This window comes from Bacillus rossius, chromosome 17 (assembly GCF_032445375.1).
Source record: "Bacillus rossius redtenbacheri isolate Brsri chromosome 17, Brsri_v3, whole genome shotgun sequence".
Taxonomy (NCBI): Eukaryota; Metazoa; Arthropoda; class Insecta; order Phasmatodea; family Bacillidae; genus Bacillus; species Bacillus rossius.
In genome coordinates this window covers 38,445,356-38,467,436 of record NC_086344.1, presented here as the reverse complement: position 1 = coordinate 38,467,436, position 22,081 = coordinate 38,445,356, and the positions used below count along the sequence as shown (strand labels likewise).

The following is a 22,081-nucleotide window of genomic DNA, read 5'->3' as shown; positions in this document are numbered from 1 at the left end:
ACGTTTCTCATATATTTGGATATATAGTAATCAAGCAAGTAATAACATTTGGGGGTATAATCTCCGTCTGATTAAAGTTTATTTGCTAACATGAATTCACAAATTAAACGAATCTCTGAGTACATTTGCTTATCTTTTATAGAAAAAGATGCACAGATTGATTGTTTTATCATGAATAACCAGGAGCACACTAAAAAAAAAACCAGGAGCACACTTAAAAAAAAACCAACGAAATTCTCGCCAATAATAACCAACAGCACACGAACAATAGAAAAAAAAAGATTTGTCAGTAATAACATGCAGCATGCGGAGAAAATCACCAAAATATTGTCAAGAATAACCATCAACACATGTAGAATACCAATAAAGACCTGACATGAAAAAGGCTGAAATGCACGGAGAAAATCATCAAATTCTTGTCAGATAAAAAAAAGCAGAAGCACATGAAAAAAAAAGCACATGTAGAAATCTATCGAAATTTCATGTGAAAAAATACGAGCACTCAGAAAAAACCATCAGGGAGAAGATGTTTAAAAATATCATGAATTATCAATTTTTATTTAAAAAGTTCAAATTAAATCCTGCTAGAACTCTCATGTTGCTTAAGTAAAGAGTTCACAAGTCAGCTTGTGAACTCTTTGCTTAAGCAACATGAGAGTTCTAGCACAAGTCAGCTTGTGAACTCTTTACTTAAGCAACATGAGAGTTCTAGCAGGATTTAATTTGAACTTTTTAAATAAAAATTGATAATTCATGATATTTTTAAACATCTTCTCCCTGATGGTTTTTTCTGAGTGCTCGTATTTTTTCACATGAAATTTCGATAGATTTCTACATGTGCTTTTTTTTTCATGTGCTTCTGCTTTTTTTTATCTGACAAGAATTTGATGATTTTCTCCGTGCATTTCAGCCTTTTTCATGTCAGGTCTTTATTGGTATTCTACATGTGTTGATGGTTATTCTTGACAATATTTTGGTGATTTTCTCCGCATGCTGCATGTTATTACTGACAAATCTTTTTTTTTCTATTGTTCGTGTGCTGTTGGTTATTATTGGCGAGAATTTCGTTGGTTTTTTTTTAAGTGTGCTCCTGGTTTTTTTTTTAGTGTGCTCCTGGTTATTCATGATAAAACAATCAATCTGTGCATCTTTTTCTATAAAAGATAAGCAAATGTACTCAGAGATTCGTTTAATTTGTGAATTCATGTTAGCAAATAAACTTTAATCAGACGGAGATTATACCCCCAAATGTTATTACTTGCTTGATTACTATATATCCAAATATATGAGAAACGTCAACTTTGAAGATGGTTTCCCTCTCCCCTTGAGTTACAGCGAAGCCCCTCCTTTTTTCGATCGTGAGTGAGCATTCCACATCCCACCAAGAAACTGTTTTGCATTTTTTTACATTACAACTAATAATGACTGATACTATATATTTTTTCCTGACGTACACGAGAGTTTAAAATTGATAAATAGTGATTTAAGCAAATGTTTGTGTTCTCTCATTTATTACATTGAGCAAAATTTGTAATCGAAGGTATATTATTTATTTTGTTTATAACTGTTTTATAGTCGACTTTTTTTGTTAATATATTTACTTTGTCTCTCCCTAGATCATCTAAGCTTGTCAAGGTGATATTAGTACAGCTTCATCGCTGGAAAAGAAATATATACTATTTTATGTGTAAAATCTTTTCTTTCTGTCAAGGGGGCAGCACGAGTCTAAGAACGAAGTGTGTGCCTTTTTTGTTTTTCTTCATTTGATGTATTAATGTGTTCCATAATGAAGGAATGAATGATCCTTTCTTTCTAAATATAGCATTCTGTGATAGCATTCGCAGAATTGTGATTGAAAGGGCTGTCAGTTGCGTGGTGATTTTCTAGAAATATGTAGTGTTTTATATTATTCAATTATTTTGAAATGCATTATTTTAATGTGTTTCACTGGACTATGTTTACTGTTTCAGGAGGTCCACCTAGTCAGAGGTGAATCTGCATAAGTGAAGCGAGATAATTGCAATGCTTGCTAGCGCTTCTAGTGCAGTTTCGTCTCTAAGCGCAGGGGGCTTGGACTGGCGTGCAGTCATCTCGTAGTGCATATGTTAAGTATGAGATTTGTGTGGTATCCAGACATCAGACCTATGGTTTGGGAAAAATGAAGATAATTGCGTAATAAAATGTTCTCGCATGCAAGGACTTGCACATGATGTTTCATCTCTAAAATTAACTTTGAAAAAATTTTAATTTTTAGCTCCTTTTCATACACAGATGTAAGTCTTGAGTAGTTTTCAAAATATCGTACTTCCTTCTGAAGCAATGCAGGGTGTATGTATGTATGTATGTGTGTGTAAATAGCCAAGTGTCTGTATTTCATGTCCAATTTTTTCATAAACAAATTAGCATCTTTAGCAGTTATTTTAATCAATATTTCTAACCTGAAGCTGCGCACTTCGTATGCACGGTCTCCTGCAATGTAAATAATGTATTGTGTAATAACAATTTTTTGAGGGATGTGGGGTGTATTTTTGCTTAGTTAAACTGTTGTTGTTTTTTGATGGATAAAAGTATTAATTCTGAGTCGTTGAAGGCAACAAGGACGTTCCATAGGCAATCTGTCAGCCCAATCCTAGTAAAGACTGGAGTGTTGTCCACTCGTTTTGCAGTATGGTTTCTGGTACCATCCAATCTACACAAAATTTAAATATTATGTGTTTTAATATGTTGCCTTTGTAAATTAAAGTAGCTTATGTGGGCAGGTATGTATTTCATCTCAGTGCACGCATGCGCACGCATGTGTGTGTAAGTGTGTGCATGTGTGTGGTAGGATGGTTAAGTCTAACATGTAAATAAAACCTGTATGAGATAATATAATTTTTTATTTCTAGATGCAGTAACAGCATCCTAGGATGAAATTTCTACCGTAAGGTTTAAGCAAAGTAATTTTTTTTTGGTCTTACAGAATTTTAGCGTGATGTTGAAGCAGCATCATTGTAAAAGGGGAAGAGAGGGAGATGTTTTATTTGACCAATGAAAAGAGAGCTTAAGGAATGTCTCCTTAAATGGTTGTGAAAAGGGTTGGTTCCTGGAACATCCGCAAAATGTGTCATACTGTGGATATTCAACAGAGTGTTCGCAATGAAATGCTAAAAATTTTTAAACGAATGTTGGTCATAATAAATGTAGAATAAATTTTTTATGTTTTAGTTTTGTAATGTGTTCTTACTTTCAAATAAATTTATTAAACATATCCAATTTTTTTTTTATTTCCTTGCATTAATAGTATTATCATTTAGCTACCTGTCTACCCGAGTGTCAGCTTGGCGCCACGAAGTCGGTGACTAACGGGCCTGTTGTAGCACGCGCGTCATGACTGCAGCTAGATTGCTTCGTGATGACACTTTGATGAGCTGTTTGTGGCAGGCTCAGACATTCCTGAGCGCCTCATGGTGCCACAAAGTCGCGGACTAATGTACCTTTTATAACATGCATGGTCAAGTCTATCGTTTGGGTCCCCTCGGCACTGCGAGACGAAATTCCTGAGTGATGAGTCACGATGCAGGCAGTGCCTCGCGCCCTAATCTCTAATCACCTAGGTCATTAGTGGTTTTACCCGAGAGTGGTTTCCCATGTTTGGCTGTCAGGTTACATTTCTACCCCCACCCCTCACAGACCTGCTACGACATGCACATGAGTCATGCCGGGTTTTTCCGAAGACAATGGTACTTCCATGTACTACATTCCTATTGGTGGATACAACAGAAATACTCTGTTCCTAATGGTTTTTCCAAGAACAATCAGGTCCGAGGCTATAAAAGGACAGGATTAGCTGTCGGAGCTTCAGTGTGTTCTTAGAGTTTGAGTGAGCTAGTTCGTGTATGAGTTTCTCTGCTACCACGATTTCTACCGCCAACGCTACTTCGTGTTCTACAGCTACACTTCATCGTTTTCTGAGGTATGTTACATGTTTCGTTAACATTGCGTGTTTCTCAGCTTTTTTTAGGTTATCAGCTAGCTTGTTTTTTCTCTGTGCACTTATATGCAGGTAACCAGAAATTTTTCAGTTTAAACTTTTATCAGTACTTTAAATATTCTAGCATTTTTGGGATGTGCATTAGAGTATTTTTGAGGTTATGTAATCAATTATTCTTAGTTAACATTGAATATTTTTCAGCTTTAATTTTTATCAGTACTTTAAATATCCTACCATTTTTAGGATTGTACATGAAGGAGTAGCTTTGAGGTTATGTTTGCAACTTTTTTATTTAGTAACATTGCTAGTAGTTTAGGTTAGTAAGCTTGAGGGCTAGAGTTTTGAGGTTATGTTTGCAACTTTTTTTATTTAGTAACATTGCTATAAGTTTAGGTCAGTAAGCTTGAGGGCTAGAGTTTTGAGGTTATGTTTGCAACTTTTTCGTGTTAACATCTAGCTACATTGTATTCTTAATTCTTTTGTTATAGTTCTCCGTGCGTCGAGCTACCGTTGCGTGTTCCGTACGTTTGACCAGTCTACCGATTGTCGTGATGATGGCATCTACCATTCAGAAATGCCGTTTCTGCTCTGCTACATTCACGGCAGGCAACAACCGCTACCGGCACGAGCGTCAGTGTGCTGAGAACCAGCATCGTGACCACCAGCAGTGCCACCTATGTGGAAAGATGGTCGCACGCAGCGATAAGATGCAGCAGCACCTTGCATCATGCACTGGAGCTGTCGCTACATCTGGAATGCGGTGTAGCTTCTGCTACAAGGCCTTCGCCCGTGCTGATTTTGCTAGACGACATGAGAAGTCGGCTTGCGGTCTTAACGCAAACCGCATAGTGCATTCCTGCGAGAACTGCGCTAAGGAGTTCGCCAGGGCTGATAAGTTAAAAGCCCACATGAAGGTATGCAAGGGGCCTGCTCCACCTCCGACAAAGAAGCAGAGGATATTAGCAGTTAAGCCTGCAGTTGCGCCCAAGCCTTTGACCAGCCGAACAAAGGTGGTGACCGGGGCTGGTTTGGCCAATGCCCACGGTTTCATCACCGCCGAAGTGGGTTTCAAGGGCAACTTGAAGACGTACGTGGCAGAAAACACATCAAGTACTGCCAAGGATATCTGCTCGTACCTGAACTCCATCGAGGCAAAAATAATGAGCCAACTTGTAGAGGAGATAGAGGAGAACGGTCCACTCAAATTCAACATCGTGCTTGAGTGTGATTACGAAAAACCTGTGGATGTTAGCGAAGACAAGAGAGCGTTCAAAACCGTTAATGTGCCCCTCTACACAGTTCATGAGGTGGAGGAAGCAGTTACTGGGTCCATCTCTAAGATCTGCAAGGAGGAGGAAGACTACATGGGAAAAGGGTCCGGATGGACTTTGTCGGCCGTTAAGCGACTTCAACTTCGCATAAACAAGCTCGATCCACTCCGTGCCAGCTCCTACATCTCACTGCCTACCACCATCGAGTCAAGACATGCGGTGATAAATCCACAAAACCTCGAAGACCACATGTGTTTTAAGTGGTCTATTCTTGTGAAGTACGTGGAAGGGTGGAATCCTGAGCGTGTCAACCAGCGATACCATGACTTGGAAGAGAAATTCAACTTCACGAACATAGAGTTTCCTACTCCAATCAGGCAAATACCGCTGTTCGAAAAGCAGAACCCTGGAGTCTCCATCAACATTTACAGCATCGACGAGAATCTGAATGTTGTACCTGCACGAGTCGCTCATGAAGAAAAAGAACTTCATTTCGATCTTCTGCTCTTGGTTAATGACGATTCGTCCCATTTCACATACATTAAAAATTTTTCTGCCCTGGTTCGGTCCCAAATCACTACACACGAGCAACGAATTCATGTCTGCAAAAGATGCTTCAAGCATTATGATGATCAGGATAGGGTTAGTGGGCTCACTGGTCTTCAGTGTTTGAAAAAACACAGTGAGCTCTGCAAACAGCATGCTGCTGTTCGAATGGAAATGCCATTCCCCGATCAAAATGGGCAGCCACCTGTTCTGCAGTTCAAAAACTTCCACCATGCTGATAAGATGCCCATCGTGGTATATTGCGACTTTGAAGCTATTCTGGAGAAAATCCATACATGCCACCCGAATCCTGATGAAGCGTACACGCTGCAGTATCAAAAGCATAAAGCATACAGCTACTGCATTTATGTGAAAGCTGATAACACCATCATTCCTGCACACCTCACTTCAGCACTTCCATCAGAGCCTGAATTGTATCGCGGTTGTGACGCAGAGGATAAGTTCATCTCACGCATTGTGGAGATTGGTCATGATGTACAAAAAATATTTTCTACATCTGTTCCTATGACTCCACTCACACATGCACAGAACACTGCTTTTCTGCAAGCAAGAGTGTGTTGCTACTGTGCAGGAAAGTTCGGAGGAACTGCAAAGAAAGTTCGTGATCACAATCACTTTACCGGTGAATATCTGGGGCCTGCATGTAATGACTGCAACCTTCTCAGGCGCAGACCAAAAAAGTTGATTGTGTTCTTCCACAACCTGACGTACGACCAGAACTTCATTATCAGGAAGTTAGGGTACGACAGTAAAGACATCTTCATAATCCCGAATTCAGAGGAGAAGCTGATAACTTTTTCCAAGAAGTTGTATGATAAGTTCAGCATTCAGTTTGTCGATACGTTCCGTTTCATGAGTCGGGGTCTTGCTTCGCTCGCTGAGTTCTTGCCGGCAGACAAGTTTGTCAGTACTGCTGAGTTTTTCGCGCCTGATGAGTTGGAGTTGGTTACCCGCAAGGGTGTCTTCCCGTATGATTTTGTGGATTCTTTTGCTCGACTAGATGATACTAGTCTTCCGCCTATCGGCGATTTCTACAATAGTCTGACTGATTCCATGATTTCAGAGATGGAGTATGCTCATGCAGTGAAAGTCTGGGACAAGTTTCAGTGTGCTACTTTGGGGGAGTACGCTGACTTGTACCTAAAGACGGATGTTCTGATTTTGGCGGATGTATTCGAGAATTTCCGTTCCATCTGTTTGGAGACATACAGCCTAGATCCGTCTCACTATATTTCTTGTCCAGGGTTCGCTTTCGATGCAATGCTTCGAACTACAGGTGTACAGCTAGAGCTTCTTACCGATTATGATATGTACATGTTTGTGGAGGCTGGTATTAGGGGGGGAGTAGCGCAAAGCATTAAACGTCATTGCATAGCCAATAACTCCTACATACCTGAGACATATGATGCATCCAAGCCATCCACATTCCTGGAGTACATTGATGCAAATAACTTGTACGGGTGGGCGATGTCTCTGCCGCTTCCAATTCGACATTTCCAATGGGCAGACACATCAATTGATGTCGTGTCTGTTCCAGATGATTCTCCTACAGGCTACATTATTGAGTGTGATGTGGAGTACCCTCCCGAGCTCCACGAAAGTCATAAAGACCTGCCATTTCTCCCCGTAAATCAGTGTCCGCCCGGCTCAAATCAATCAAAGCTGATGACAACACTTGAAAATAAAGAGCACTACATTGTCCACTACAAAAACCTACAGCAAGCAGTATCTCATGGGTTGAGAGTGACTAAGATACACCGAGTCCTACAGTTTGAGCAGTCGGCATGGTTGGAGCCCTATATTCGGCTGAATACCAACAAGCGGAAAGCAGCAGCCAACGAGTTCGAGAAGGAGTTCTTTAAGCTCGCTGTGAACTCGACATTTGGTAAACTGATGGAAAATAAAAGGCGGAGGCTCAAAATGGAGTTCGTGTGCTCTGAGAAGAGGTTCAAGAAGTTGGTGTGTCGTCCATCCTTCAAGGACCGTACAATGTACGAACCGAATTTGTCTCTAGTCCACCTTAATCACGAGACCATCATTTTCGACAAGCCGATCTATGCCGGACTGGCCGTACTAGATCTTTCAAAGACTCTCATGTACGACTTCCACTACAATACCATGAAACCCCGTTACCATGACAATATTCACATGATGTATATGGATACAGACAGTTTTGTGTATGAGATCCAGACAGCAGACTTTTACTCAGACCTCAAAGCCAACCCTACACTGATGGCTAAATTCGACACCAGCTGCTACCCTTCCGACCACCCATGCTTCTCCCCCATCAACAAGAAAGTTGTCGGTAAATTCAAAGATGAATGTGGGGGAGAAGTGATGGAGGAGTTTGTAAGCCTACGGGCCAAACTCTACGCCTACAGGTGTGGTGGTAAGAGCGAGAAAAAGGCCAAGGGCATCCAGCGATGTGTGGTCAAAAACCACATAACATTCGATGACTACCTGGATGCCCTGCAAGACCACCGCACAATGAGGGCAGGCGTTAGAGCAATTCGCTCCCGTCAGCACATACTCTATACTGAGTACAGCAATAAGCTGGCCATAACGTGGGAGGACGACAAACGGTTGATCTGCGAAGATGGTATCCGCACGGTCCCCCACGGATATGTTGGATGCGATGAATAATTTTTTTTCTGTAAATAGTTTGGTTGTTGTTTCCATTAATTTTATAGTTTTTCTGTTGTTTTTTTTTCGTTTTATAGTTTTATTTTGTTGTACAGTTTATGTTTTTGCTGTACAGTTTTCATTTTTGTTATATAGATTATGTTTTTGATGTATAGTTTTCATTTTTGTTGTAAAGTTTCCATTTTTTTTATGTGTTGTTTCTGTTTTTGCCCAATTTTTGATGTGTAAAATATGTTCTTAATTTAGTAAATACAATTTTACCTACATATTGTTTATTATTTTTAATATAGAACCAATATCCCACGAGGTACTGATACTTATAAATATCTTACAGAATGGTGAAATGCAATTATACACAAACATTAAAATATCTGCTTCCATGCAGCTTTTAAAACACGAGTACGCAAACATGAGAAGAGAATATTACTTGTGAGTTAGGACTCGGAAAAATTTCTCGTCCGCTAAGATGGAGTAATAAAGGTTTTTTTAAATTATCATTACTTTAACTAACGCATCCACAACGATAGTATTGATAACATATATTTTAGTTAAAACCTATAAGTGATAAGACTTTAAGAAAAAATGTCGGTTAAAACAGCAAAATGACTGTGGATTTTGTGGATTTTGTGGATTCTGTGGATTTTGGTCTATAAGGTACATAACAATGTTGGTAGAGAATTGTAACTCGACCTTACATACACTAACATACTTTATAAACCTACAACCGATGATGACACCCATCATATGAAATCAAGATGGCAGTCTCCACTAAATAAGATGGCTGCCTCCAGCAGACAACGATGGTGTATATATTTTTTCCTGATTTTCTAAGTTAATAATTATGATTTTCCAAGATGGTGGATGTAACGAAAAATTGTAACAGGAATGAGTGGGGTGTTCGATGACGATGTTATTGTAACAGAGGGGTGGGGGTGCTAGATGATGTATTTGTAATTTAGAGGAGTGGGGTGTTCGATGCGTAGGTTTTTAATTAAAATTTTATTAAATAACATTTTTTTAATTTTATTTTAAAATTTTGATTATTTAATTTTTTTATAAATTTTAAATTTTTTTTCCATTAAAATCGGATAATAAATAAAGATTTTCAAGATGGTGGACGAAACTCAAAATGGCGGAATGTTCTAGAAAACAAAATGGCGGATAAAAACAAAATGGTTGCCGGAAGTGACGTAATCCAAGATGGCCGCCGGAAGTGACGTAATCCAAGATGGCCGCCAGAAATGAAGTAATCAAAGATTGCCGCCGGATCCCCGGATCCCCCTCCCCCCTCCCCTGCCACAGGACCTACTATATTTACCTACTTGTATCGATAAGTAATTTAAATAAAATTACAAATTTTTCGCTGTTTTTTTTTCTCTCCACAATTTGGAGATTGTACATCCTTGCCTATAAATACGCACTAATAGGCGGTGAGTATAATCATAATCCCTACTTAATATTATAAATGTGAATGTAAGTTTTTTACGCTTTCACGCGAAAACTACTTAACCGATCATCATGAAACTTTGTACACATTTTCTTGGGGGTATTAAAAGTAAAATAGGATACTTTTTATTGAAAAAAAAAATATTTTTACGAAATATAAAAAAATGTTCGTCAAAAAATCTCAAAATCTAGCTACTATAACGCCATCTAGCATTCCAGTTAAGAAGTTCCAACCCTGAGTCTACTGTAATACCGTTGCACTGTATTATCGACGGTCAAAATTCCAAATTCCAAATTATTTATTTTTGTTACAGAGAAATATATTTTATTGATTCATTTCTATTGTAATGATCTCTGATGCTTATTTAATGGCTTCAATGCGAGCGAAGCCGCGGGTAAAAGCTAGTGAATAATAAAATACTGAAAATTATTCTGATGCATACTTCTGCATGTTTTTAGGTAAATTCATTATAAAGGCTTAAATGTATCAAGAAGTCAGCATAACTTATACTTAAATAATGATTGTGTAACAAGTAAAATAAGGGTGATGGTTTCGGATATTCCGATAACCCGTTGTCAAGTAAAACCAGGGATGTTTTCAAAACTGTGTTTGATGGGCATCGGGTTCGCTCCGACGATGTGTAACGAGGCAGACGGCCTGTTTGTTGGCGTCCATTGTCTCGCGCCCTCGCAAGTCGGCAAGTTGGCGACCTTGGGATCTCGGCTGGAGCCTGGATATCGATCACACATCGCAGGGACGTCCTGTCTTCTCGGGCCGGCTGGGAGGAATCCTCCTCACAGGCGAGAGAGCCAAACCTCCGATCGTGCATCTTGGGGTTTTATTTTTTTGACTTGATGTAAGTTTTTGGACATACGCCATTGCTAAGAACGTTTTCTGTTGAAGAAAAACTAATAAATAAAAATACACAAGAAAGACAAAAAACACACAAAATTAAGAAAACAATTGCTGTTGTCAACAAGAATATAAACACCACAAAATATTCCGAAACAGAAATATGGTCAACAAACAAAGAAAAAAGTACTAAGTGAACAAAAAAACACACAAATGATGACAACACAAAAATATTGAAACCAAAATAATTCAGCACAACAGTTGAAACGAGACAAAAACACGACAAAACGAAAAGACAAAAAAAATACAATAGTTTTACCAAAACAGAAACAAGCGACGTTTCGGGAACTGCTATCTGCTCCCGTCCTCAGGCAGAGACGCACATGGTACGGAAACACAGGTGCGACTATTTTTTTGTTTATCTTCTATAATATAAAAATGAATCGCAAAATGTGTTGGTAAGCGCATAACTCAACAACGCCTGGACCAATTTGGCCAATTATTATTATTTTTTTTTTTTAAATGTTCGTTGAAGATCAAAGATGGTTTTAACGGCGAGAAAAATTCGAATAATTGCCGGGAAAACCCTAAAACCAGCCCTTTTCTTTTTCCCATAAATAAGTTTTCTAATTAAAACAAGCACTCATTGTTGTTTAAACAATGTAGGTATGTTCCTAACGTCAAAGAGTCAATGTGCACTTTATTACCTCTGTACAAAGTTCAATCATATCTATCATAACAGTGTGCGTTGGAGCACAGATTAAAAAAAAAACCGAAATCGAATAGTTTAATTTGACTCCAAGTCATATAAAATAAAAAAAATTTGAAACAACAACAAACTGTCAATGTCAGTGATTTTTTTTCTTGGATTTTAGGTTAACTGCCCTAATGAGTTTGCTTTTGTCAACTTAAACACGAAAAAAATTCTTACCTATATAGTGTTTTGTGCAGTGTTTATTTACCTATGATCGCTAATTATTGCATGTGACAAAATAATCTATAATATAGATATGCCTCCTATTAAACGAATCAATTTAGGTAGAAGAACCCGAAATGCTACAAACCAAACTAATTACCGATCTAATCATGCACTACAATGAAAATAAAAATTATTATGTTTCACATGATTAACAATAAAGAGATTAATTATTTTTTTATTTATCTTTTTTATTTATATTTTTTATTTAATTATATTTCTTATTCACAACACCCTATCACCAGGGTGACGGTTCTGTTCAGGATAATTTTTTGCTCCGACTATAAAATATGTAGGAACAAAAAAATGTCACATTACAAATCATTTTGACAGGACTTTATTGCAATTTAATTAGGCAGTACGAAGTCTGCCGGGTCAGCTAGTTGTAAATAAATATGGCGGTGTTGATAAAAGGATACTAATGGTCAATTAGGTTAGGTTAGCTACATTGTAAATACTTTAAAACAATAAATTGTGGACGGTTGATTTACTTAGGATAGCTACATTAAAGACACGGAAAAAAAAATTGGTTGTCTGTAAAGTCGGGTTTACGGACGATAGTTTAACGTGACTGCGTCATAACAAAACATTGATGAAATGATAGCATACTTTTATGAATAAAATTGAATCTTTTTATTTTAATAATAAAAGAATAAATACTTGGAGAAAAAATGGGTGCGTGTACTTAGGTACGCGCGTGAGAAGTTATACTTCTTTGGCATCATTAAAAAATAATTTTTATTGCATTCAAAAATATTGCGTGGAGTCCCTCCGCGTGGAAGAAGTGAAACTTCGTAATGTGGAAATGAAAATAGGAATGGGTAGAAATTTATCTTTAGTGAAATCATATTGTATCAAATCAAACTAAAAAAAAATAAAGGAAATAAATTTGTAACGATTCATAGATTGATTTTCAGAGAGAGAGAGACCTATTGAATGTCTATAAAACTAACTTTTTTATGAGAGCAGATTTTCATGAAATATATCATGAAATCATTCAATGATAAAAGCTGTTTATTTTATTTTCGGATAAAATCACAAACCACGCTCTACAGTAGGTAAACACAATTCAAAACTGTATATAATTTAAAAAATTCCTGTTTAAATATATTAATTAACCAATTTACAGCAAACTCTACGATGTTGAATATATTATTTTTAAATACATAGATTTAACGGTTTAAATATATTTAATTTCTGCAATTATAGTCTGAAATTAAAAAAAAATGAAAATGTAAAAAAAAATCAGCACCAGTGGGTATCGAACCCGGGCCAGCAGATTTCCAACCACGTGCCTCACTTCTGAATTGTTAATTCTTTAAAATATATCCCTGCAACAATACTTCAACTTAACTTACAAATCCGGAAGGAAAAAAAATTAAAGGCATTGGTGGTCTACAGATTAGGCATTTACAAAGCATCCGAACGATCGAAAAAAAAATTGTAAGCTGGGGGAAAAAATATTTAAAAAATTGAGACGGAATTAGGAATAATATAATATTTTATAAATATGAAACTCCCATTTAATACAGTGTTAATGATGGGCTGAACTACTACTAGCGCCGTTAGTTCGCAGGCCGCCGCGAGGGGGAGCTGAATTGTTGCCTCTTGGAAGGGCTGCCCATCCAAGAGGCAACAATTCAGACAAGCTTTCAAAAACACCACTGTCAGAAAAATCCTGATGGGCTGCCCTTCCGAGGGGCAACAATTCAGACAAGCTTTCAAAAACACCACTGTCAGAAAAATCCTGATGGGCTGCCCTTCCGAGGGGCAACAATTCAGACAAGCTTTCAAAAACACCACTGTCAGAAAAATCCTGATGAGCTGCCCATCCAAGGGGCAACAATTCAGACAAGCTTTCAAAAACACCACTGTCAGAAAAATCCTGATGGGCTGCCCTTCCGAGGGGCAACAATTCAGACAAGCTTTCAAAAACACCACTGTCAGAAAAATCCTGATGAGCTGCCCATCCAAGGGGCAACAATTCAGACAAGCTTTCAAAAACACCACTGTCAGAAAAATCCTGATGAGCTGCCCATCCAAGGGGCAACAATTCAGACAAGCTTTCAAAAACACCACTGTCAGAAAAATCCTGATGGGCTACCCTTCCAAAGGGCAACAATTCAGACAACCTTTCAAAAACACTACTGTCAGAAAAATCCTGATGGGCTGCCCTTCCAAGGGGCAACAATTCAGTCGCCCCTCTGCAAGCATCACTAAGCCGACGAGACACGCCAAGGCGAAGGACAGGAAGTTGCCGGACCTGTCTGTATGACCGTGGATTGCAGGGTGCGTTTAAATGGGAATTTACTTTATCTTTCCAATAATACACGTCATCTGCTTGCAGCGCTTCCTCTTGTTTCCAGATATGCCCCATAGAACGCAAAGGTTGTAGATACAACTTTAGAATTTAAATTTTAAAAAAAATATTATTCTTACAAGGAAACATTGAAATGAGAATTTTGGAAATATTTTCTTACTGTATTTTATCAAAAGTATCATCTGATAATTCAATTTTATATTCCAAGGAAACGTAACATAAAGACGCCATCATGGTTTCAACCATTTTTGTCATATATTTGGTAATTATTTTAATGTAGAAAATCTTGGCTCTTTTAGACCATATGATTTAATTAATTAAATGCCTTGTTATAATTAATGGCAAACTGCTACTGCTTCTGCTGTAATAACCATAATTGGTGTTTAAAACTGATATTAAATTCTTTCATAATTTACATATACAGCTGTCTTAGAAAATAAACAACAAGATAAAATTATACATTACTAAAAGTTATTATAATTATTGACAAGTCTACAAAATAAGAATTTTAATGTTTGCAAGCTAGCGGGGAGGTGTAAGCATGGCAACAGTGCGCGCCACTTGCTATGTACTGCAACATAACCTAACTCGCACACAGTATGTAGAATCGACGTGTGATCAATTTTTTTCTTTCTAAATTTGTGGGTGTGTGTGTGTCGGAAATATTATTTTATTTCAATCCGATACTATCAGATGGTATTGATACCAAAAAATTGATAATTTTAACCTGAAAAAACGATATTTCAAATATGTCGATGTATCGCTGCCATACTTATCTATTGCTAAATACGATTCACACACCCCCGGTCAGTCCTGCGCAGAACCAGAGTTCTATGGTGAGACTACGATTCACACACCCCCGGTCAGTCCTGCGCAGAACCAGTTCTACGGTGAGACTACGATTCACACACCCCCGGTCAGTCCTGCGCAGAGCCCGAGTTCTATGGCGAGACTACGGTTCACACACCCCCGGTCAGTCCTGAACTACACGGGCAAATTAATTCTAAGATGCAACCTGTTGAGTAGCTTTAATCGGCATTCTATGGTTCGGCACTTACACACCAATCAAGCCGCTGTCGATCCGATATTATCGGGTGTATTATAGTTGCTGACCTTGGTTGTATTACTGCCCTGTTGCGTTTATAGTTCGCTTTGGGTTTATAGCAGAAAATGTTTTCCGTACTTTCTCAAGAGATTCCTCTGGAAACAGATTGTGATTCTACAGTAACGCTGTAAAACACACGGCTGTGGTTATTTTCGCATTTCTGAAAAATGTTTTTCCAGATAATACTGTGTTTTACTCACCAAAATTTTTTTGCATAATTTTAATTTTAATTGATGATTCATTAAAGCATATTTTTCTAACCATTGGAAAGTTTAATCTGTTATTTAATAATTGGACTTTGTTTTATTGTATCATGCTTATTATGTGTGCAGGTAATATTGGAAAGCTATTCAGGAAATTGTTTGCGAATAACTTTAACTATTGAAGGTACTGGGACAACACAGCATAAATGCCCAGGTAAGAATCCGAACTTAGTATTACTGCAAACACTATTTTTTAGTGAAACAATTGTTTTCATGTAAATATAGAACTTTACAAACAAATACCGGTAAGTTTACATTTGTATTTCTGTTCCATTTACAAAAAAAAAGTACAGAGTATTTTATAGCGGATTTAATTTTTTACTTATTTTTGAAGACGAGATATAAATCACGTGAAAACTGAGATTCAATAACGCTCATCTATACAAGCATTTTTTAAGAACAGCTTATTACAACTTTTTTAAATGTAATTTTACCTGTACTGCACATTCATTTTCATGGGATTTTCACGTTTAAACTAGGCATTCTGACGTTATTTTTTTATAGTAATAATTTTTATTTAATTTTTTTTTACATATTTACACAATCACACTAATTTATTTAGGAAAAATTCACCCTCGCAAAAGCAAGATTGTGTGTGAGTGCTACTAGTCGCTTTATGCTACGTGCGGTTTATTTAGTATATTATTCATATAATGAAAAATAAAAATAAAATATTGCAAAAATTTTAAAAAATTGTAAATATATCAATAAAATACCAAAACTAATAAACCAAAACAGCTAATCTGTCTGATCCGGCAGCATTCCTACCATCGCTACCATCGCTACCATCGCTACCATCGCTACCATCGCCACCAGGGCGTACAGGAAGGAGTCGCTGACTCGCGCGAGTGGCCCCGCCCACGCACCACGTGCTGCGCCCTGATTGGCGCGCGGCCAGACGTGTCTGTGCTGTTCCTGGGACTTACCGACCACATGGCCACATGGCCATGGCGAAGTCGTGGCTTCGAGCCAGGCACCCGCCGTCATATTGGTACTCGTGCCATTATGTAGGTACTAGTACCATTATATTGTTCCATTACATAGGTACACATACCATTATGTTGTTACATGTACCATTATTTAGGTACTCGTACCATTATATTGTTACACGTACCATTATTTAGGTACTCGTACCATTATATTGTTCCATTACATAGGTACTCGTACCATTATGTTGTTACTCGTGCCATTATGTAGGTACTCGTATCATATTGTTACTCGTACCATTATGTAGGTGCTCGAACCATTATGCAAGCATCTTTTTATCTAGGTACTCATACCATTATATTGATTGTCTTGAGAATAAACATTTTTATGTGCGAGTAATTGGTGATTACGCATTTTTAAGTAAAATTATTTATTATTGATGTAAATATTAGTGATCAATAAAACAGTAATAAAACTTAATTGGGCTATCCCTTACGAACCCAGTAGTTTTACATTGTAACTCGTACCAGTATGTAGGTACTCTTACCAGTATGTTGGCCGCTGAAAACCAGACTGTTAAAAAGAAAATGGGGGCTGAACACACGACCCTGCATTACTACTGTCATTCACGATGGCTTTCACGTGAATATGTCTTATCCCGTGCACTTTTCTGCAAGAGGGAAAATCACGACAACTCCAGATACTTAGCCGAACCAGACTTCTTGCTGAAAGTAGTTTATTTGTGCGACATATCTGACAAACTGAACGCCTCGAATCTGGGCGCGGTTACACGGGACCCTGAACTACTTCAGGTGAACATGTTTAAGTAAACACGTTTACAAACGCGAAAGTGTGCGGTTACACGGTAGTTGCTGAAAAGTGTGTTTAGCTCTAAAACCGATTGTCTACTGTCAACGAATGACTGTGTTGTTGATCTCTATTTTTTAATTGCATCCAGAAAACGCGGGATTTTCTCACTTGTTTATACAGCATTATCAGCAGAAATGAAATGTGTTTACATATTGCTCAATATTTTTTTACAAATCGGGAATTCAAACATGCACAGTAAAATTTGTAAACTTATTTTTTATTATTTTTTGAGCGAGAGTACCTATCTCAGTTTTAAGAAAATTAAGGTCAGGATAAATTAAAAAATATGTATAATTATCTGTTGGTTTTTTTGTTGCATTCGGTAAAATATTACTCGAACTTGTGCCAGAAACACTTTCCATCTAGAATTTCTGCAAAAGACTGTTTATATTCTAACCAGCCAATCAGAGGCTAATGTAGAAGATATGTCGATCTGAACTACTTTGCCAACCTGTTTAAGTTAAATGAGAAATGGCCTCGAACGAAACATGTTCAGACTGTGTGTAACCGCACTCAACAGCTGAACATGTTCACCTGAAGTAGTTCAGACTCCCGTGTAACCGCGCCCTCTGTCTCTGCAAAGCAGTAACATGCACATCTTGAAACTATTGGAGAAAAATTCCGCATGAGAGAAAACTGCAGTTGGGGATAAGAAACATTAACGAGGATGGCGACCAAGATGTCGTTTCCCGAAATTCGGCGAACTCTTAAATGCTTTCCGTGAACAGACACCCCACTCGGATATCTTGAGTAGTTTTGAAATCGCGTTGTTTTCCCTGAAGCTCTGCGCACCGCGTGTGTGCCCGGGTGGGCGGAGCTGTAAGGATTCTCATTCCCTTTGCAACATGCTATTGACGCGTGAAGTCAGCTTTTCAGCTGTAGCTGTGACGAAGAGCAGTAACGGATCCAGAAGGGGGCTAAGGGGCTCAAGCCCCCTCCAAAAGCATCTGGGTCCACTATTGTTTCAGTGTTTGCCTTGATAAAGCCTAGCCTCAGCTGGGTCAAGCCCCTCCCAAACCAAAATCCTGGATCCCCCACTGACGAAGAGCGATCATCGCTCAGAGACCAAACGCGGAGCCAGACGCGAGGAGAGGACAACAATGTGTGGCTATCACCGCGCCCACACGTCACGCTGTGATCACCTTGCCCCCGGGCCCAGGAGGTCAGCTGATACCGCGGGCGCGGGTCAGAGGTCAAGGTCAGCACGCGGAGAGAGAGGACAGCGCCTCCCGGTTGTGTAATGGTGCATCGACCTCGTCTGTGCCCTGCTCGGCGGTTGACACCCGTCTACTGCTGGTCGCTGATTGGTAGAGACCGGAAAAATTCGCGGATTCTTTTCACGATATGATAGAATCCGAACAACAGTACCTTTATTTTGCTTCTCTGATCATTAGAGACTGGAAAAATTCGCGGTTTCAATGACCTTTAGGATACACTCCAAGATCCTCTATGTACTAGGACAAATTGCACCTGCTCATTGGATACTGACTCGTGACACGCGTTACTTGGGATGCTTGTGATTTGATACTTCTTTTGTTGAAGGTTTTTCACTGGCTTAAGAGTCCTTCAGGTAAACGGTGGTCGAATCACTGAGCCAGAATGAAGGTGTACGAGTTTGGAGTCTAGCCTACCGCGAAATGAATCCGCGAATTTTTCCGGTCTCTACTGATCATCTCACAGTTTATCTGAAGGACTTTGAGCCAGTGAAAAACCTTCAACCAAAAAAAAGTATCGAACCGCAAGCGTCCCAGTTGACAGGTGTCACGAGTCAATGGCCAATGTGCAGGTTTGCATTTGCCCGAGTGTGTAGGGGGATCGTGGATTCTATCCTAGAGGTCATCCAAAGCGCGAATTTCTCCAGACTCTACTGATTGGTCCATGGTGCGAGTACACTCTCAGCCCCAGTCTGCGTCCTCCGGCAGCGCAGAAGAAGAACGCCCGTGCTGTCTGCTGCACGGCCTCCAAATTCGATCACGGGCCCTGGATCCAGGATCGGAGACCTCTTCCCCCCCCCCCCTTTCACAATTTAAGTCACGTGCTACATTATAATTGCATGGTTATTTCTTACATACACTCTTATTTAACCTGAAAATACATGGTGTAATTCTGGTTACTATTTTTTTAGTCCAAACTAAGCTTTATTTATAAAATTATTTTACTTTAAAATGACCACAGCTAGTATGTATATTTATTTCACACACTGGACCCAGAGGACCACCCAGCCCAAACACTTGTGGGGGGGGGGGGGGGCATGGCTTGCTGTTCCCAGTTGCCGTTTCGAATAAGGTAAACGGACGGCGTGGTAGCAAGAAGACCAAGAAGATCAAGAAGAAACATTGACCCAAGTTATCCGTTTGTGACCCGCGCTTTTCCGAGACCGCAAAAAAAAAACTAGTTTAATTTTATTTGCAGCGTGATTAGAATTAATTTATTAGCATTTCCTTATGCCTGATCGAATAACCAAAAATACAGTTGAACACCCACAACTTTCACAAGTTAAATGAACATTCAGATCTTAGCTGCGTACTCATTTACAATGCATGGAAAAAACAAACAAAAAAATCGAAGAACACTTATTTTGGAGCTCTATGTTATCTCCGCTGTGGTGACTACTTTATATATCAGTAGTTTCGGACATCGCAGTTATAGACAGGGCAGTTTTTCGCGCTACAATATGACGGCATTCACATTAAGATAATGACTGTATGTTCGGACTATTGTAGATGGGCCCTTAACGCCCTGTCACACTGTCAGGTGTTTGTCTCCAACTATATTTGGCAGTCGAGTTGGAGGGTAATATTGGATGCAAAATGGCTTCCAGTTTTCTCCATCGAATAAATTTTGACAAATAACCTCAAATATGTTTTTAATCACGTCTCTCTATCAAAGTTCATTCGTGGTCTGCGATATCGCAAATTTTCAATTTTACTCTCATTTTACAATCAAACAACGCATCACAAAGCTGGGCGGAATTTTGAAACGTGTTATGAATTTTGTGAATTTTAAAACTTTTCAAACCCCTAGTTGACGCTACCATATTTCGTTTATTTCTTTTAAAGTATCTCCAATTAATTTATTCGTGATAAGAGTCGCCAAAAAATAGTGCCGGTGAACGGACGCAAATTACAGCGCGCAGATTTTTTTTTCCATTTGAGATCACACTTACGCATCCTTACTCAATTATTATCTCTTGTTCAATTAAAACATACTAATAATTTATCTCTATACCTAATAAGCAAGAAGTTCCATTTCTGTCGCACGTGGAATCCACGCACGCAATTTTTCATGAGTGAATAAATAAATCACTTCCATCAGTCACTGAAAGCAATTTTTTTTCAGCCATTTTCTGCCTGGTTTTTAGAAGTTCTACTTGAACGCTTAATGTATGTTTTCCACAGGGACCGTGTTCGTCCTCGCCGCGGTGAGTGCGACAGCCGAGACAATATGGCGGGATCCAAGATGGCGGGACCAAGATGGCAGGATCCAAGATGGCGGGACCAAGATGGCGGGACCAAGATGGTGGGACAAAGATGGCGGGACCAAGATGGCAGGACCAAGATGGCGGGACCAAGATGGCGGGACCAAGATGGCGGGACCAAGATGGCGGGACCAAGATGGCGGGACAAAGATGGCAGGATCCAAGATGGCGGGACCAAGATGGCGGGACCAAGATGGCGGGACCAAGATGGCAGGATCCAAGATGGCGGGACCAAGATGGCGGGACAAAGATGGCGGGACCAAGATGGCGGGACAAAGATGGCGGGACCAAGATGGCGGGATCCAAGATGGCGGGACAAAGATGGCGGGACCAAGATGGCGGGACCAAGATGGCGGGACCAAGATGGCGGTACCACGATGGCGGGACCAAGATGGCGGGGCCAAGATGGCGGGGCCAAGATGGCAGGGCCAAGATGGCGGGGCCAAGATGGCGGGGCCTAGATGGCGGTACCAAGATGGCGGGGCCTAGATGGCGGTGTCAAGATGGCTGCCCGGAGGTGACTCACTTGTAGGGGTCCTGCAGCTCCTCCGTCACGAAGTTGAGGAAGTTCCAGCCACCGAAGGCGAACAGCCCCGAGTAGCAGGCCAGCGAGATGCCGCCCACGTCGTAGTCGCCGCTGAAGGCGTCCTGGAAGCCGGCGGTGTTGCCTGGAACAGCCCCCAGCGCGTCAGCCCGGGTCCGTGGACTGTGGACTGGCGCGCAGTCTCCGACTGGGACCTCCCAGCGGTCACCACGACTACACGTGGCGGGGGAAATGAACTTAAAGGTGTAATGCAGGTTCCTCGGGTGCTTCCCAGGATCTGCACTGGGCATTTCATGCCTAAACTTTCTTCTGAAAACACCCGCTTCAGCCATTATTCACTCTGAAGATACGCCCACCCGGGCACACACGTGGTGCGCAGAGCTCCAGTAGAAACCACGTGACTTGACAACTGCTAGAGATATCAGAGCATATCAGAGGATGAGTAGTTATGTTTCCGTGTTTCCTTTTTTAAACTGTGTTCTCTATAATTTTTTTGCTAGAATTTTAATTATTTAACACACCTAACATTTCTTTTTTACTTTCACAGCACCAAAAAAAAAAGTGAGCGGTAGAAGCGAAACTTCACAGACAGAGGTAAAGGAAATTAATAAAAAAAAAAAATTGAAACACACGTTAAATCACACTAAAATTATTGTAAATGTGTGTAAAAAAATTTCACAATTATAATCAGATTTAATTTTTTAAAATTTTAAAGAAAACTCTTTCGTCATCTCTAGCATGACGAAACACACCGCACCGCGGCGTGTCCAAGAGCGGAAGTGTGGGGGAAGGTGTGGGGGAGGTATGGGGGAAGTGTGGTAGAGGTGTGGGGGAGGTGTGGTGGA

At 39.6% G+C, this 22,081-nt stretch overlaps 1 protein-coding gene across 1 annotated transcript in view; it reads right to left on the bottom strand.

Annotated features, from left to right (window-relative positions):
* LOC134540827 (Y+L amino acid transporter 2) overlaps nucleotides 1-22,081 on the bottom strand; it is a 95,604-nt gene that overhangs the window by 53,709 nt on the left and 19,814 nt on the right. The window contains exon 3 of the mRNA XM_063383794.1: nucleotides 21,219-21,360. Within this exon, the coding sequence (XP_063239864.1) occupies nucleotides 21,219-21,360 (142 nt within the window). The remainder of the gene's footprint in view (nucleotides 1-21,218; nucleotides 21,361-22,081) is intronic.